The following is a 19,163-nucleotide window of genomic DNA, read 5'->3' as shown; positions in this document are numbered from 1 at the left end:
AGTGTTCACAAATCAAAATCCATTCTTGAACTGATTCACACTGACCTTTGCGGTCCTATTTCTGTACCTTCTCTTAATGAGTGCTTCTTTTATGTAATTTTTATTGATGATTACTCTAGAAAAACTTGGATTTACTTTTTGAAACAGAAAGAATCAGCTGATGTATTATCAAAATTCAAAGAATTCAAAGCCCTACAGAAAAAAAATACTAAGATCAGACAATGGAGGTGAATACATCTCCAAATTTTTTAAAAACTTTTGCATCACTGTTGGGATTAAGAGGGAGTTTTCTATACTATATAATCCTCAACAAAATGGAGTTGCAGAACGTAAAAATAGATCAATTGTTGAATCAGCCAGAGCAATGATGCATGATCAAAACCTTCATACTTCCTTCTAGGCTAAAGCTTCTAACACTGCAGTCTACATTCAAAACAGATGTCCACACTCAGTATTAGAGAACACTTCTGAAAAAATATTTACGGGCATTAAACCAAATTTAAGTCCTCTAAGAACATTTGGATGTCCTATTTATATCCACATCCCTAAGAGAAAACAACAAAACTAGAACCATCCGGAAAGAAGGGGATACTCATTGGATACAGTGAAACAACAAAAGGCTACAGGATCTTAATTCCAGGTGAAAGAACAATTGAGATTAGTAGAGATGTGAAATTCGAATAAGATATCACCTTTAATATTTTTAGAAACAATGATGAATCTATTACTGAATCTATTCTTGAAGTAGATGAAAATCGCCAAGTAGAAATTGAGAGGGAGAATGATATTGAACCATCCTCTACTACTACGTCTAATCATGAAGATTCAAAAAATATCAATAATAAAAAGAGGCCACTTTGGGCCAGGAACATGATAGAAGAAAATCAGGTTGAACCTAATGAAGTGATTTAAGGAAGTAAAAGAACGAGAAATCAATCATGTTATGTTGCATTATTAACTGAACTTATAAAAACTGAACCTTCAAATATTAAAGAAGCACTTTCAAATCAATCTTGGAAAGAAGCAATGATTGAAGAATATAACTCCATGCGAAAAAATGATGTATGAGATGTACTGAGACCTAAAAACAAATTAGTTGTTTCTTCTGAATGGTTGTTTAAAATCAAGCAAGCATTTAATGGCAGCATTGAAAAGTATAAAACCAGATTCGTAGCACGTGGTTTCTGACAGAAAGAAGGCATTGATTATGAAGAAACATTTGCACCAATTGCTAGATATACTTCAGTTAGAATCATCTTGGCTATTGCAGCATCCAAAGGATGGAAGGTTCATCAAATGGATGTCAAAATAACATTCCTAAATAGAAAAATTCAAGAAAATGTTTATATCAAGCAAACAAAAGGATTCAACACTCAGGATAGAAAAACTCACATTTGTAAATCAAAGATAGCTTTATATGGTCTCAAACAGGCTCCTAAAGTATGATATGAAAGGATAGACAACTATCTAATGAAGTTAGGATATTCTAAAAATGAAGTTGATCCTAACTTAAACTTCAAAATAGATGGTGATGATATGATTATTCTTGTGTTATGTTGATGATTTTTTAATAACAGGTGAAGAACATCTCATAAAGAAATGCAAACAAGAACTCACAATAGAGTTTGAAATGAAAGAATTAGGTCTTCTTCACTACTTTCTAGGATTGGAAGTTTGGCAACAGGACAACTACATCTTTTTGAATTAAGAAAAATATACAGTCGGCATTTTAACAATATTTGGAATAATGGAATATAAACCAGCTTCTACTCCTATGGAAGTCAATCTACACAAGTTGAAGGATGATATGATCAAATTAGAACCTATAGATTCTACTTACTACAAGCAGATCATTGGGTCTTTAATGTATTTGATGAATACTCGTCTTGGCATATGCTATGCTACTAACACCTTGAGCTAGTTTATGTGTGCACCAAAGAAGATACATCTACATGTAGCTAAATACATGTTGAGATATTTAAAGGGTACTATTGGCATGTGGATCAAATGTGATAAAGTGAACATCGAACTTCATGAATATTCTAATTCCGATTGGGCAAGTAGTACTATTGAACGTAAGAGTACTTCTAGATGTTGCTTCAGTCTAGGATCTGGAATGGTTTCTTAGTTCAGTAGAAAACAATCTTCAGTTGCATTAAGTTCCACCGAAGCAGAATACATTGCATCTTCCTTGGGTACTAAAGAAGCAGTATGGCTATAAAAGTTGTTAGTAGATTTGTTCAAAAGACCGTTGAAGCCCACTGTGATTCATTATGATAATCAAAGTTGCATCAAGCTTTCAACTAATCCGGTTTTCCACAATCGTTCCAAACATAATGAAATTCGTTACCACTACATTCGAGATATGGTGAATTGAGGAATCATTCAACTAGAGTACATCAGTACTAATGAGCAAACAACATATATCTTTACTAAGCCTCTTGCTAAAGTGAAGTTGAAATACTTCAGATAAAAACTTGGTATGATTAATTCGTAATATTAAACATTGAATTTAAATTTAGAGTTGTAAATTTTGATATCAATAAACTCACATTAACTCAAAGACTAGCTGAAAGTGTACCAATTTGACTCTAAGTCCGATCTAATCTACTCTATAAGAATAATCTTTACCATAGTAACGAGAATCAGAATCGGCACGGCCGGATCGAATCGTGAATCGGGGGTGAATTGGGGGTGAATCGGTGATGAATCGGCAAATTTGAAAAAACTCTTTAAATGTAGAGATTTTAACAATTTAAGACTTATTTCTTGCACCCTTTATTGAATATAACTTAAACACACTATAACATCATCAAAGAGAAGTTAAAACTTAACATACATAAACATGAAACATAAAATCCATCACATACGTAACTATGTTATTATTATGTACTAAAATGTAAATTGTAGGCTAGCTGAAGTAAATAAAAATCAAATGATCATAATGATTCAAATCATAGAATGTATGTAAGATGAAATCACGAAGATCTATAAGACATCAAATAATAAATGTATGTATAAATCTAAGATGAAGATCCATGAAAGTTTGAAACGTATGTTTGTCAATGATTCAGTATCACTATCAATATGTAGACAGTGTAAACAAAATATAAAAACAAAGCTCCAACTCAAGCCTCATCATCCTCATCATCATCCTCTAGCTCTGCTGCAGCCTCAACCTCAGCCTCTGAGTATCCAGTGTGCCTATGAGAAAGGTGTCTAAGGTAGGTCCTAGAGAACTGCCGAGCCATGTCCCCTGCATGGGCAATGGGCTCAAGAACGTCGCCGCTAGGGCCTGTGTCTGTGCGTGCGCACGTGTCTACCAATGCCTGAACGTGCTCTAGCTGCCTCCTCTGCCATGGCCACAGCCTCAGCCTCTACATCCACCTGGTCAACCCATGAGCGGTCTTCCTCAGTGAAGACTGGTTCCACAGTTTCTGTGATCCACTTTGATTCTGGATCAATCTCCTCCAGAATGATCGGAGAGGAGTCAGTGCCCAAAATCTGTCTGATCCTAAGATGACGGTTGTAATGAACGAAGACAAGATCATTCAACCTTTGCACTATCAATCTGTTTCTCCTTTTCGAGTGGATGTGCTCGAACATGGACCAACTGCGCTCACATCCAGAAGCACTGCTCGGCTGACTCAGAATACGGATGGCAATTTTTTGAAGCTTTGGGGTTGTGGCCTCAAACATTTGCCACCATCTATCTGAAATAAGGAAAAACAAAAACAATTAGTCTTATTTACAAATTACAACTCTAAAATTAATGCATTATATAATCCACTTTAAGTTTAGAATCTAGATTCATGAACATTGAATATATTAATTAATTTTTACTTGGCTAAAGTGTTGTCTGAGCATTTATGGCCATCCTGCTAGAGAAAAGTGGCCCCTCTATATTGTTGAATTGGTCTAGCTCAACAATTGTAGCAGCGCTATTTTAATCGCTACCCAACCTTTGAATCACTGTGTATAAGCCAGTGAGAACCTCCGCATCTGCCTTGAACTTAGGACGGAAATTAAATGCCAGATTCAGATAGTAAGCTGCTGCATGGATAGGTCGATGGAGCTGATTTTGCCATCTCCTATCGATGATGTCCCGAATACGGCCATACCTCTCCTACACTCCTGTATATTGGGCTCTGATGGCCTCCTTGGCCCTATCCATGGCCTCATAAATGTAGCCCATAGAGGGCTTCTCCCTATCAGCAGTTCGTAGCAAAGCTACAAGGGGCTCAGTGACCTACATATAAAGTAAAACGAAAAATTTGAGTCAAAACCTAAATATAAAATAATATAACTTAAAGTAAAAGTAAAATACTAAATGTTAAATTGCAATAAATTTACCTTAAGGATTTCTCTAGCGGGTTTCCAAAAACCATCCTCATCAAATATGCAATTTGCCACATCTAACCCTACAGTGGTCGTAGCATAGGAAGAGCAAATCCACTCTTGCCCAACAAATATGCTCCTCAATCCATCCCTTGATGTCAACAAGGACTGCAAGGTGATGAAATTCGAGGCAAACATCGTGATACGTGCGTGAGCTAACTCCTTGCCTCTTGTGTACTTCCTCATTGTGCTAAGGACAAATGAATGACTATAAATGAACTTGCATATTTTTTTGCCCTTTCCACACATGACTTGACAAACTCAAGCTTGCCAATTTCCTCCAACATGAGGTCAATGCAGTGTGCCGCACAAGGGGACCAAAATATGTTGGGGTGCCTCTCCATCAAAAGTTTACTTACAACAATTTTAAGTCAATTAGAAATTCAAATTTTAAAATTCAAATAAATTTATTTTCAAAACTTGAAAAGTTAAAAGTTTACCTGCAGCAACATAACTTGCTGCATTATCCGTCACCACTTGGATCACATTTTGTTTCCCCACCTCTGCTATGACTTCCTCAATAGCCTCACATAAGTATGTAGCATTTTTTACGTGTGGAAGCATCAATGGATTTGATGAACATGGTATATCCTACAAGTAACAAAACAATGAATTATAATATTAAATGGATCATCAACAAATTAGCATTCAACAAATCAAAATTTACAATTATGTATGTAGGAAAGTAGAATGATCAATCACCTCCACAGGATACAAGAAAATTGAGGAGTGTTCTATTCCTCCTATCTGTCCAATCATCATTCATGATGGTGCAACCCTTTGCAATCCACTCCTTTCGGTTCTCCTCGAGGTCAACCCTCATGTCCTCTACCATCTCATCCAAGAGGTATCTGCTCAACTCAGCCTCAATTGGGGCTTTAAACTCCGGACCACAAATAGCAACTGCATCTATCATATTCTGCCAATAAGGAGCCTTGTCACAAATAAAAATTTAGATGTCAAAGACTCAAATTATAAAACAAGTAGATATAATTAAAGTTTTACTTTTACTTTTAATTTTAACTTTAAAGAAAACAAAGAAAAAAGAATCAATTACCTGGCTGCAATAAATGAAATGTTGCAAAAGTACCAAAATTTGCATATCTCCTTTCTGGCAGCATCATGAATCTCCTTGTTCAAACCCCTGCCCTCAAGTGTGGGTTGGGAACCAGGAGTAGTGCGGGGCACAAAGTAACTATCCATTTTGTTTTTTCGCACTCTAGGCTGCAATAGATTGGTGTGGGACTCTGTCTCAGTACGTGACCGACTAGCACTAGCACTAGCACGAGCAGAAGAACTAGGATAAAAAGGAGGCCTAGAAGAACCCTCTCCAACACAACCTACGGATGTTGTTTACCGTACTAGTAAAGAAATCAATGCATACAAACAATGGAACAGAATAGCAGAATTGTATTCGCATATGCCAGACATACATTATGCTTGATAAGAGTAATGATAGAAGATAGAAGATAGAAGATGATGTTTTACAATGATCCTAGACGGGATATTTCCTTCGTTAAATTGGGTTATGTTAATGAGTATTGGTGGACTATCCGCCGAACCTTCCCGAAGGAGTCCGTCGGCCACAATTATTATGTCCGCTACAAACTATTTACCCGTCGGCTACAAAATACAAAACATCGACTACAGTCAATCTGTCGGCTACAGAAACACCGCCGGAACCATCCAGTCGGTTGACACCATCCCTCCAAGAAAGAACAGTCGTCTCCTGATGACTAACAAAATTAGGAGACAACTTACAGACAACAGGAGGAATACTAGAGAGAAGGGGGCGACCCAAAAGTGTGCTGCTGGCGACGTAACTCATACACCTGCTCTGTCCTGATGCGGAGATCTGTCTGAATCTGAGAATTAACCTCGATGGCCTCCTTCAGAAGAAGTGCCGCATCCATAGCCTGTCTCCTAGCTAACTGCATCTTGTGCTCAGCCGCATCCTTATCTCGGACTGCCGCTTCTGTACCTAGCCTAGCCACGTCCCTCTCCTGCACCGCTGCTGCCATATCTGCCAGTAGTACTGCCCGCTCTGTGGCCCATGCTGCTTGCTGGTCGGCCAAGTTAGCGGCGAGCTTCTTACTAGCCTCCCTCTCAGCTGCCAATGATCTCTCTGCTGCAACCCTGTCCGCCTCCACACGTCGATGACCATAGTACACATCCTTGTACAATCCCACAATCTCATGTGCCAACTTCATCATAGGGGTGTCACTGGGTCCCAACTTCGGCTCAGTAGCCCAATCTCAGCTGTCTCCACCTCCGGCCAACCCCTGTCTACAAAACAAGTCTGAAATCGTCGAGGACAGATCCCACGGATATATGCTCTGATCAAATGCCACTCCCTCCGCCGGGTCAAGGCCTGAATTGCCACATCGTGTCCCTTCTTCAACGCAAACTTCATAGTCTTGAGATAATCTCGGCACCTGTCCTCATTCGACCCGTAATTCTTCTTGGCGAAGTCCTCCAATGACCATTCTGCATCACTGTTCTCCTCATCAGCGGGAGCCATGCCCACATCCGGTGTCACCTCCTCTGCTATTGGCGCAACCACGGCATGTGGCATTCCCTCCTTCTGAAGCTGAGGCTCTGTTACTACTAGTGATGTTCCTGAACGCCTAGGAGATTGAATGGACGGACCTCGCTTGGCAGGAGTGAGTCGAAACTGCTGCCTCAGAAAAACACTAGCTCTATCCATCACCTCCGGTTGGTCTATCTACGTGAGCTCCATGTTCTCCTTCGGTACTGGCTGGGCTGACTCGGCCTCTGCTAAAAAAGATGACGAAATAGTGACAACTGCATCACAATCATTGACATCCAACCGAACCTGCGACTCAGGCTCCGATGGTGGCAACTGTGCTCTCTGTGAGACTGTGACGGTGACATCTGCTAGTACAACTAGAATCTCCTCCGCTATAGCCGTCGGCAATATCTCGACAACTGTCTGCGGGACAACATCTGTCACTATCTGTGGGACCATCTCCGTCATTGTCCGTGGGACATCGGCCGCCGCTGGAGGAGACATGAGGACCGGGGCGTGGTGCTGGCCAAACGGCGGAATAACTGTCGGGAAGGTAGTCGAGTGCGCCGAAGTTGACAGTTGGGGAGGGGTAAAGAATGTGGGCCCACTACTTGCTGCCTCATCACCAACTTCCGCCGAAGTGCTCTCCTCTTCTTCCATGGACTCAGTCTCGTCACTCATCGAAGTGCCCTCCCGTCCGCTATCTGTCCCTACTGAAGCATCCAGTCCACGGAGTACTTTCTTGTGGCCTGCTGCTGATCTTCCTGTATCCAAGTGTCGCCAATAGAATATGGGAGGCTCCCCGTCTGCCAACTTGCCTCTTGGAGGAGCCTCAAAATCATCCAGTGGAATCTGGTTAGCTGCAGCCTCCATAAATAGCCCGATGACATGGTCCGGCATAAAAAATGTTCGCTGCTAAAGGGTCATAAATTCCTCCATCCTGTCAGCCAGGATTGAGGCCCAATCATAGACCACTTCCTGCATGATACCATTCATAAACACAACCTGCGATAATGCTATATCTAAAGCTCGAGTGGCACCTGTCAATTGGCTCTTGATGACGTCCATGATACACTGCTAGTGACCCTCCCGAATAAAGTCCCTGCGAAGCCCTCTGCACTTTGTCCCCTAAACCGCTGCCTCCCTCTCCATGGGTGTAAGATCCCGGCACACTAGATCTATCCAATGCTCCTTCTGTTCCTGTGAGAGTTTATGGTTCTTGATCTCCACTTTCTTGCCATCGGGGCCAGGGATGCCGAAAACCCTAGTAAAATCTCTAGGTTTAAAGGACACCATCATCTGCTGGTTCTTGTACAGGAATGTACTTGTTCTGCTCCGCGGGCTATATGTCTTTATCATGGTGCGCAATAGTGACTCGAACAAACGGATGGAGAAAATGGGAAGCTGGTGGCCCAATGTACTTGTGCCCGCATCAGAATCTGCTTAATCTGGTCTGCCTTCGAGGTCTCCTGCCACCACCTCCGACATTCGCTGCCACTTAGACTCTCGAACTCGACGGTGAGATAAGTAAGTTCCTCCTTGGTCTTCTGCTTCTTGCTACTAGAACTCGAGGGGCCTGCAACTCGAATCCTTGATGCCAAAACTCTTGAGAATTCTTTTCCATATTTGCTGCCAACTGACTCTTCCACGACTTCCGCTTGCCTGCTGACTCCATGCAAAATGGCTTATTTTCCCTTATATATATTTCCTCCGTCCGTTACAAAAAATCTTACCCCGCGGAAGAGGCAAAAGAATATGCCGTAATAAGCACCCCTATGTTGCGGAAAAATAAGGCTGCGTGCGACAAATGTCGAACAACAATCCTTCCAATAATGCGAACAATACCCAACAAATGAGCTTTGCCTCCGAAATTTCTCCTTCGCATGTGTTTTACACAATCTTGTGCAATTAAATCCTTCAAAATTTTACACAACCCGATCACCGGTACTGACCGGAGGCGAGGGAGGGAAAGCAGTTGAAAACATGGTGAGTGTAGGAAAGCAAGTTGTGCAGGGATTTGAGAACAACACGGAGATAGAGGAGCTCAGACGCAACAGAATGAGAGAGGGCTTTTGTCATTCAGCCGAGTGGTGAAAATGGAGCAGCAAGTGGTAGTGGGAACTATGTATCATCTCACTATTGAGGCCCAACAGGATAGAGATTCTTCTCCCAAACTCTATGAGGCGAAAGTTTGGGCGAAGCCCTGAGAAACTTCAAGAAACTACAGGATTTCAAAGCTTGCCGATCAGCTTCCTCGATGTTATGGGAGAAAGAAAAATGTTGCAAAGCCGAACCCGCGGCCAAGAGGAACTCCGCAGCTTAAGATGCTTCCGATGACAGTCTTTCACATCCGTGCAAACTAAACTTCATTCTCCTCCCGTTCTGCCTAGCATCGAGCACCTCCCAGCATCAGCGAAGATTGGATATGATGATCCTGCGAAATAACTTGCGAAGAATAACCTTTGTTTTATTGACGTGCTACATCCCAAACTCCGCGGACAAGGAAATGTAAAGCCCGTCGACAGACTGCCCGCTGGACTTTTGTCCACCCGCGGACAAACTCTGCCCGTGGGGCTTTTCATTTACCCGCAGACAGACTCTGCCCGTGGGACTTTTGTCTACTCGCGGACAGACTCTGCCCGCAGGACTTTTGTCCAAATTGTCTTTTTTTTTTTTTTTCAAATTTTTTCTTAAATTTTTTTAAAATTTTTTATTTTATTTTTTTATTTTTATTTTTTATTTTTATTTATTTTTCAATTTTTTAAAAAAAATTAAATTACAGAGGTACCTCCAGTTGGCGTCGCCGCCTCATAGTCCTTTAATGACGACGACAGAGGATTCATGGGAGCATAGGGCGATGACGACACCCTTCTTGCGCGGTATATTTTCAATTTAGATCCGTTAACTGACTGAGCCATCTTCTGTCCGTCCAAGGTCACCAGTTTGATTGCTCCATTGTCACCAACCTCTCGGATCTAGTATGGTCCAACCCATCGCACCTTAAATTTTTTCAGCTTCGTTTCATTGCGAGCATTATACTTCAAAACTAACTGTCCCGACTGGAATTTGCTACGTTTCAAATGCTTATCATGCCAGACCTTGCGTCTGTTCTGTGCCACTTCCGTCGCCCACTGTGCCAGCAATCACTTCTCCTCCAGCTTATTCAGAATGTTTAACCGCTCTTGTAAGCTTCCGTCGTCATCTAGCTTGTTTTCCAACGCTATTCGCAGACTCGAGATCATGAATTCCGCTGAGACTACCGCTTCTTGTCCAAACATTAACTGGAATGGTGTGTGCCCTGTCGTCACTTTGTAAGCCGTGCGGTAAGCCCACAGGGTGGCGGGTAAGTTTTCCTCCCAATCAGCACCTTCAACCGCGCAGGATTTGTAGATGATGGATACTAAGATTTTATTGGTGGCCTCTGCCTGTCCGTTTGCTCTTGGATAGTACAGACTCGACAGTGAATGATAAATCTTAAACTGAGTGGTGAGTAGTCGAATAACATGATTAACAAAATGACCTCCCCTATCACTTGTTAATTGTAATGGGATTCCATACCTGGTAATGATTTGTTCATAAATAAATTTCGCAGTGCTGACGGTCGAGTTATCTGGTAACGCACGTGCCTCCACCCACTTGGTCAGGTACTCCGTTGCAACAATGATGTACTGGCACCGTCGAGTCTTGCTCACCCTCAGTGGTCCAATGAAATCTAATCCCCATCTCTCAAAAAGTTTCTGCGCGTGTGAGGGATGAAGTGGCATGAAATCTCTCTTTAGCAGCTTCCCGGCCCGCTGGCAAGTGTCACATCCAACGACCCATTCTCACGCATCATTTTATACCGTCGGCCACCAGAGACTTGTGAGCAATATCTTCCGTGCAGTGGTGTCGGGCCCCATGTGTCTTCCTGTGGGACCCTCATGTGCTTCTTTCAACACCTGCAGTATCTCCTCTTCTAACACACACCGCCGAAGAATATGATCCGACCCCATTTTTTTTCAAAGAGGGGTAAACGCTTTGACCTGGAGCTATGAACCAGTGAGGCCACAAACGGGGGACCTCATCCCCATGAGATTTGAACCTTGATGGCAAGGATAACAACATAACAACTTACCCATCACAACATGCCACTATTGGCATGATTTGACCCCATTTTGTAGAGCGATCCATTGATCAATTGAAACGTGCGACTCTTGATTATCAACTTGCGCCTATCATTTGGTGACATCCCAGTGGGAAACTGTCCTGTTGACAGGTACTCGCCAATACTCCTGTACCATTCTGGCAGTACCCCAATCTGAAATAGCTGCGCATCAGGGAAGTCGTCATTCACACCCTCCGCTGGTTCCCCTGTTTTGATCCGCGACAGGTGGTCGGCACTGACATGTTTCTTTCTTGGCTGGACAATGATTTTGAAGGTAAATTCCTGCAATAGGAGTAGCCATTTGCTGATCCTCCCTTGGATGATAGGTTTATTAATCATGTACAATAGGGCCTGGTGATCAACATAGAACACAAACGGTGTTGCAAGCAAATAATGACGGAATTTTTGCACAGCATAGACTATTCCCAAGGCTTCTCTTTCAGTCGTGCTGTAGTTCTGTTCGGCCTTTGATAACAACTGACTGGCAAAGTATATTGGGTGAGCTAGTTTGTGATTACCAGTCTGTGCCAGGGTCGCGCCGATCGCATAGTTGGAGGCATCCACATGAACATGAAACTCTTTATTCTAGTCTGGATATGCCAGAATGGGTGCCGTAGCCAGTCGTACCTTTAGCCCTTCAAATGCCTCGTCCTGCTCTTTATCCCATCTAAATGATTCTTCCTTGCAAGTTAACTTATCCAACGGGTGGGACACCTTGGCAAAATTTTTAATAAATCTTCTGTAATAACCTATATGCCCAAGAAAAGATTTTACCTCCGTCACATTAGTAGATGGTTGCATTTCAAGAATGACTCTCACCTTGTCGGGATCCGTCTTTAATGCTTCCTTACAGACAATGTGTCCGAGTAGTCTTCCATGCGAAACCATGAATTTGCACTTCTTGGGATTCAATGCTAGCCGGGCTTTGCGACATCTCTCCATACATTCACCAAGTGCTGCTAGGTGTCCGTCCTCCGTGCTAAATATTGACCAATCATCCAAGAAGGCTTTGAAGTTTCCCACGGACATCCTGTCGAAGATATGCAGTATAATCCGCTGGAATGTGGCCGGTGCATTACACAACCCAAATGGCATCCGGTTGTACGCATAGAACCCATCTTCAACGACAAACGTTGTCTTCAACTTATCCTCCTCCGCTATAGAAATCTGATTGTAGCCGGAGAACCCGTCCATAAAAGAGTAAATTTCATGTCCTGCGACCCCCCCCAGAATGCTGTCTGTGAATGGAATCGAAAAAGGATCCTTGATCGTTACTACATTCAGGCATCTGAAATCGATGCATATCTGGATCTGAGTAGTATCCTTCTTCAATGAAATGACTATCGGCGACACCCATTCGCTGGTCTGCACCTTGAAGATAATGCCAGCTTTCAGCATCCGGTTGATTTCCTCTGTAACTCGTGCCGCATAGTTCTTGGATATCCTGTAGGGTCGCTTTCGTACAGGTACCGCTCCTTCCACCAGCGGAATGTGGTGCACACACAATTCCGGCGGTACTCCCTTGAGGTCCTTGTAAGTCCATGCAAACACATCCTTGTATTCCATAAATATCTTGAATGCCGGCCTTGAGTACTGGATCCCAATTATCTCCGACTAGTATGTTCTTCGGCTCTGCCTCGTCCCTCAAATTCATTGTTTGCAACGTAGCTTCATTATACTTGATTGTCTCCCCTTCACTGAATGCATGGGCAGGTGTAACATCCAACGGTGCCTCCCCCTCCTTTACTTCACTAAACTCCTTCCGATATTCTTTCTCAATCGACAAAACATTGCAGCTATGAAATAATTCATAGTCCTCTATTTGCCAGTGGTAGAGACTGTTGACGGAATCCAAGTCGTCATTCGTTGATCCCCCGTCCAATCGGAGGACGCCCTCCTGATCCAGTTCCATCTGTTGTCTACCTTCATCCTCCTCTCTCTCAGAATCTGATGACAGGGCCTCTTCCCCTACCATTTGGGTATGCAGATCAATGACGAATCGACAACCTTTACTTTCCAGTGATAAGGTGTTCTTCCAGTCATGTCGGGCTCTTGCTTCGATAAGCCACCCATGACCCAGAATGGCGTCATAGCCTTTCCTCTTCAACGGAATCACCACGAAATCCATCAGGAACAGCTGGGTGCCAATAGTTACCGGTTGTGCCATGAGAATACCCAGTGGTTTAATGCCATGTTGATCGGCGGTCAGCAGCTGAAATCTCAGAGGCCACAATGTCGGCTGTCCCAGTTTCCTCCAGGTATCTTCGGGCAATACATTTATGCCGGACCCTCCGTCAACTATTGTGTCTGTGAGAACATGTCCAAGGATCCCCATCTCGACGACTGCAAGGTGCCGTTCGAATGTCAGCGCCAGCAACATCTGATCTTCTCCTCCTACAACAATTTCCTTTTCCTTCCCTCGACTTGGTTCTCCCGGTGGCTTTTCCTTCCCTTGACTTGATTCTCCTATAATATTTGAAAGAGTAGATTGAAGTTGAGGCATGGTGAGAAGCAAATCATTTACCTTTACTCGCACCTCCGTTTGCAAAATTTGCCGTACTATGTTTTGTTCTGCAGAATTCCTCACTGAAGTGCCGGCGGTGTCTGGAGGTGTTGCTGTTTGGGATACTTTTCCAACCTCCGCCCATTCTTCCGCAAATTTCCTCTTTTCTTCGACGGGGTCCGGGTATTCTTTTGCTTGTTGCCGCGTAATTGCTAGAACTTCTTCCTCGTCCGCCCCGACAGTGATCAAGTTCACTCCGAATTTTGGACACTTTGAGTCGTCGTGATCGTCGGGTCCACACCATCAGCACAATAGTTGAGGTGTATTCACTGTTGGACACTCCCGCGCAAAATGCCCCCACAAGTTACATGTGCAGCACTGAATAATCAGCTGTCCATTTGCATCATACTGGATCCGGCTTTTGCTCGTATTGGTATTGTGATTGTTGTTATTGTTTTGTCCACGCCGATTATTCCTATATCTTCTGGATGTAGCATCGACGGTATTCGTGTTTCCGCTACTACCCGACGGGGAAGCCTCCTGTGTGAGAAGCACCTGCGGAGATCCTCTTGTCTTCATGTTAAAGGGGTAGTTTTTTGTCGAATGGCCCATGATCTGACAAATGTCACAAAATTGGTTCTTTGGACACGATCCTTTAGTATGACCGTCAGTCTTACACTCCGTGCACCATAGCTCACTACCTTTTGGCTCCTTCTGCATGTTTTTAAACTCCTTTATCATGCGGATCATATCCTTCTGTAGGGCACGAACCTTCTTGCTGCTGCCTTCATCGTCACTGCTATCATCTCCGGCAGGCTCGTCGTCATCAAAATCAGAGGAGCCAGTCTTCTTCTTCTTTGTCTTCTGCTCACTTTCGAGGTCCAGGGCTCTGTTATAAGCGTCCGTGTATGACGACAGTGGCACAATTTTCATTTTCCTCCGCAACTTCGAGCGTAGGCCGTCCACGAACCATCTTTTCTACAATTTGTCCGTCAGCTTGCTTTCCATTTTGTTTATTATGTCTTTTAATCTCCTGGCGTAGACGCGAACAGTTTCATGCTTCCCCTGTTTGGTATTGAAAATCTCTGTTATGATTTCATTATCATCCCGCAAGAGTTTAAATTCCGCTAGGAACTCCTTTTTAATGTTATCCCAGCTATTTAGCTTTTGTGGATCTGTATTCGAAAACCAATCAATCGCCACACCCTGTAGGGTTGCTGAAAATTGCTTGACCCATTCATTGGCATCTGTGATTCCACTTGCCCGCCAGATCATCTCACATGTCTTACAATGTCGGATGGGGTCGGCTGTACCATTGCCCTCAAACTTCGGTAGCTTTTCTTTGGGTCCCGCCATCACAACTGAATTTGGTAGAGAGGCGTTATTGGGTCCTACAACACTGGGGTTGTTTACTCCAACACCGGAGGTCTGCACTCCCACACCGGAGGTCTGAACTTCCACACCGGAGGTCTGCACTCCCACACCGGTGGTTTGAACTCCTACACTGGAGGTCTACACTCCCACACTGGTGGTTTGAACTCCCTCACCGAAGGTCTCAACAGCTGCAAACCTTGGTGAAGAAGAAGGATCTTCTGAAGTTGTCTCTCGTGGAAGTGTATCTTGGATGAAGAGGTCACTCCACGCTTGTGCTCCCTCAGCACTGCGAGCTGTGCAAGTTGATGCTCTTCCGTTTGAATTTTCTTCCCTCGGCGAACACAAATTCAAGAACTCCTCTCGTGCTTCTTCCACCAATTCCACTCGCTGCGGAGTCTCCTCCAACAATTCTTTGGCGCTCTGGTTTCTGTTGGCAATCTTTTAAAATCTCCGTTGGCGTTCGGCTTGCTGTCCCAGAATTAAATTCTCTTGCGTAGTACAGGTTCCATCTTTTCCCTTGACCTTATTCAGATCCTTGTTAAGCTGATTTGGCATTAATCTTCATTCCTCCCACCTTCCAGATTCATAAGGCAACGATGCCAAATGTTTACTGTACTGGTAAAGAAATCAACGCATACAGACAATGGAACAGAATAGCAGAATTATATTCGCATATGCCAGACATACATTATGCTTGATAAGTTTAATGATAGAACATAGAAGATAGAAGATGATGCTTTATAATGATCCTAGACGGGATATAAATACTATTCGCTGAACCTTCTCCAAGGAGTCCGTCGGCCACAATCATTATGTCCGCTACAAACTATTTACCCGTCAGCTACAAAATACAAAACACCGACGACAGTTAATCCGTCGGCTACAGAAACACTACGGGGACCATCTAGTCGGCTGATAGATGTGAAAGCTGATGCAGATGCAGATGCAGATGTAGATGTGGATGCGGCTGCGGATGCAAGAACATGGGAGCCAATACTCCTTAACCCTTCAACTTGCATTTTCCTATTTGCTTTGTCTTTTTAAATTTTTTCTAATGCCATTAAGCAAGTGCATTTTGTCTCAGGAGTTTGGTGAGTGCAAACTGTAACATCGTGTCCAGGTATACCAGCAAAGTGGTATTTCAATCTATAAATGCCCCTAGAAGTTATTTTTTCTTCACAAAACATATATTTTGTTTCATATTTGGTTCTTCCAGGAAACTCTTCTTTATATTTCCAAAATTCATCTTTTTTACCCATTGCAAATTTGTGAAAAATGAGAGCAAAGGCTGCTGCAATAAATTTTTTTATGTTAAATATCAAAGTTTGAAGCTAATAAAAGCTACAAAACAACAAACCCTAGTTTGCAACTTAGTAAAAATAAAGAACATTCAAGATCTACACTAAAAATCTTGAAAACTATAAAAATTTAACAAAAAATGCATAATACGCTAACATGCAAGAAAAAAATGAGCAGTTACCTCTTGCAAATGAGTTGAGGAGTGTTGATATTGACTCCTTAATGCTCCCAATGCAATTGATGGGCTCCCCAAATGGCCTACTGATCTCTTTGGTGCTTTTCCTTCTTGCCGGTTAGAAACTTATGGCTTTTCTTTTCTCTTCTTCTCTCTCACTTTTCCTCTCTTATACTCATGCTTAACAAATAGAAGGCCCTTTAAGGTTATAACAAAGAAAATAGGTCAAAAAGAAAGTAAAGAAAACAAGTTATTTTTTAAAAATTTCCAACTCCATACTTTACATGCTGCGGCCGATTTCCTGGTGATTTTTTGAGCCGATTCATGCGATTTTTGCATGAATCGCTGATATCGGCGATTCATGTGATTCACCTAGGAAAAATCGGCTATGGTGATTTCCGATTCAAAAAAAAATTGTCCAGGGTGAATTTGATCGGTGAATCGCCAATTCATGCGATTTTTAGGTGATTCTCGTTACTGTGATCTTTACTATTGAAGCACAAAGACTTCTAGAAGTAAAGAATCCTAACTATTTTGTGAATCAAGAAAGAGATATAAGCTATAGTCAAAGTTTCTAGACTATATATCTCCACAACCGCTTCCAGTCAAAGCTTCGGCTCCGATTGCTTCCTAATTCTTTTTATACTCAATTGCCAAGTATGCACAAACACATGAATCAAAGATAACAAATGCAAATCATAGTCAAAGCTTCTAAGTTGCACAAGTAACAATTTCACTCAATCAAAGTTCAATTTCAATTGATTCTTTGTATTCACTTTTCTTTCAAAATGGTGCTACACAATCAAAGTTATGCTTGTACAATTTCTCCAGAGCTCTCTTGCATACAATAATAAAAGATGATTTACAATGAGAGATCACTCCTTTATATAGGCAAAGGAGTTGAGGAGGAAAAAATGGGAGCAACTCAACCAACTTTGACCTGGTCTAACTAACAAGATAAGATAAGATAATAATATTAATGTCCAACAAAAGACCAACAAAAGGTCAATGGGACTGCAAGATTACAACAATGAGGCTGACAATAGTTGGAGCACACAAAGGTGTTCGAAAAATAAATACAAACAACAACAAGAAAAAACAAACAAAGAACTAGAGAGGAGGCCAAGAGAGAGACTAGGAGTCCTTTCTGGGCGAAAAGAAATCAGTCATTGAATGATAAGCATGCCGAAGAGTAAAGGCCCTGCCTTTGACCACTCATAGAGGAGTGTTGTTGGTGCAAATATCCGGTCTAGGATCTGACACATCTGGAATACTTGGTAGATCTAGTGGAGCTAGAAGGCCTTTTCACACCATGCAAAGGGGATAATGGCGTGAAAAAGGCAGCAATGAGCTGAGTAGACGAGTGCTAATGCGAAAGTAGTGACTGGATCGTGCTATCATTGAGCATAGTGGCCTCTCGAAGGTAAAGTGCGAGATAGTGCTGATCATAATAGCTAAAGAAATCATAGAGTGAGAAGCATTCCTGGAACAGACAGAAAAATCTCCCTCTGATCTCATAATAAATGGGGCAATGAAAAATGAAGTGTGTCTCAGTCTCCACCTCACCCAAAGTACAAAGCTTATAGATCCGCTCCCCACTGTTGATACGATGGTTAGTTTGAACTTGAAGATGGTGAGAACGAACACTGAAAGACCCCAAAGAGATGTGCAAAGCGTGAGACCACCTTCGGGAAAGATAACTAGGACGAACAATAATACCATCAGATATCTCCAAAAAGTGCTGCGCGTAAAAGGACATCCGTGGGTGTAGTCCACCAGGAGGGTTAACCCAGGTAGTGGCAATGTACTTGTTACCAATTTAACATACCTCTTAAATTGCTATGTTATGCTTGCCTTTATATTGAACTAGGTGTTTTAAGTTGCTGAGCATACATATTACAGAAAGAAATGGAAAATCTAAGGTGAAATTGTGTTGCTTCAGACTGATTACTATAAATCACTTCATAAAGAAAAGTATCATTGTTTTATTCTGACAGTAAGGGTGCAATCAGCTATATCAGGGCAGATCAGTCATACTAGGAGCAGATATTAAGAGGTTTCAGCATATTTATTTTCCCAAAGACCATACAACAAATAGGGATTTTCATCATAGAACAACCACGTCCAATATAATAGTAAGATGTAAATATTCATGCTATGATAATATTCAGCTACATTAGCTATGGCAGGGAAGACAATCTACAACAATTTACAAACATCAGAGTTTATGCAATAAAACCAAATCCAGAAAAAGAATGAAGCTACAGTTTCATAATAATAGTATGTAAATTTCCGTTCAATAGCAGAAATAAAGATGCATGGTGGTTCAAACAGCAAGAACCTATATTGTAACTCCAACACTATTTAAATTATGCAATATGGAACCCATACCATTAAAAGAAGAAACCCTCTAGAAATCATAACATAAAATGGAGGTATATTTTTACAGCAGTAAACATTCATCTACAGCAAACAACTTCTATAGTTCATGCTAGCAACAATATGGCATGAAATCACAAAAAAAACAACAGCAGGTTACAACAAATTCTTGCAAATTTTCCAGCTCATAGTAAGAAAATGGAGCCACAAACTAAATCTACATCAACAAGAAGAATGGTATCTAACAGCTATAAAATAAGCTCATGAGAGGAAGAAATCAAACTCACAAGAATAACCCAGCATCCATGATAAATCTGTGAACAGCAAGCTTGGCGTCCAAAAGAGCCATTAAAAAAACGAT

The 19,163-nt window shown here is 42.1% G+C and overlaps 2 protein-coding genes across 9 annotated transcripts in view; one reads left to right on the top strand and one right to left on the bottom strand.

Annotated features, from left to right (window-relative positions):
* Positions 1-19,163, top strand: part of LOC149579892 (uncharacterized) — a 200,894-nt gene that overhangs the window by 105,652 nt on the left and 76,079 nt on the right. The window lies entirely within an intron of this gene.
* LOC149579893 (uncharacterized) lies at positions 4,127-4,647 on the bottom strand. Its single transcript, XM_089787632.1, has 2 exons — positions 4,354-4,647; positions 4,127-4,249 (listed from the first exon to the last, which is right to left on the bottom strand). The coding sequence occupies exons 1-2, from the start codon at positions 4,645-4,647 to the stop codon at positions 4,127-4,129; spliced, it is 417 nt and encodes a 138-aa protein (XP_089643758.1).

The sequence above is a fragment of the Cupressus sempervirens genome, chromosome 1, assembly GCF_028749045.1.
Source record: "Cupressus sempervirens isolate cs-2001-9-10 chromosome 1, ASM2874904v1, whole genome shotgun sequence".
Taxonomy (NCBI): Eukaryota; Viridiplantae; Streptophyta; class Pinopsida; order Cupressales; family Cupressaceae; genus Cupressus; species Cupressus sempervirens.
This window is presented reverse-complemented; position numbering and strand designations above follow the sequence as displayed.

Coding starts and splice junctions, on each gene's coding strand:
- LOC149579893 (XM_089787632.1), bottom strand. CDS start 4,647: ATGTGTGGAAAGGGCAAAAAAATATGCAAGTTCATTTATAGTCATTCA. Junction 4,250..4,353: donor CCGCTAGAGAAATCCTTAAG/GTAAATTTATTG, acceptor CTTTATATGTAG/GTCACTGAGCCCCTTGTAGC.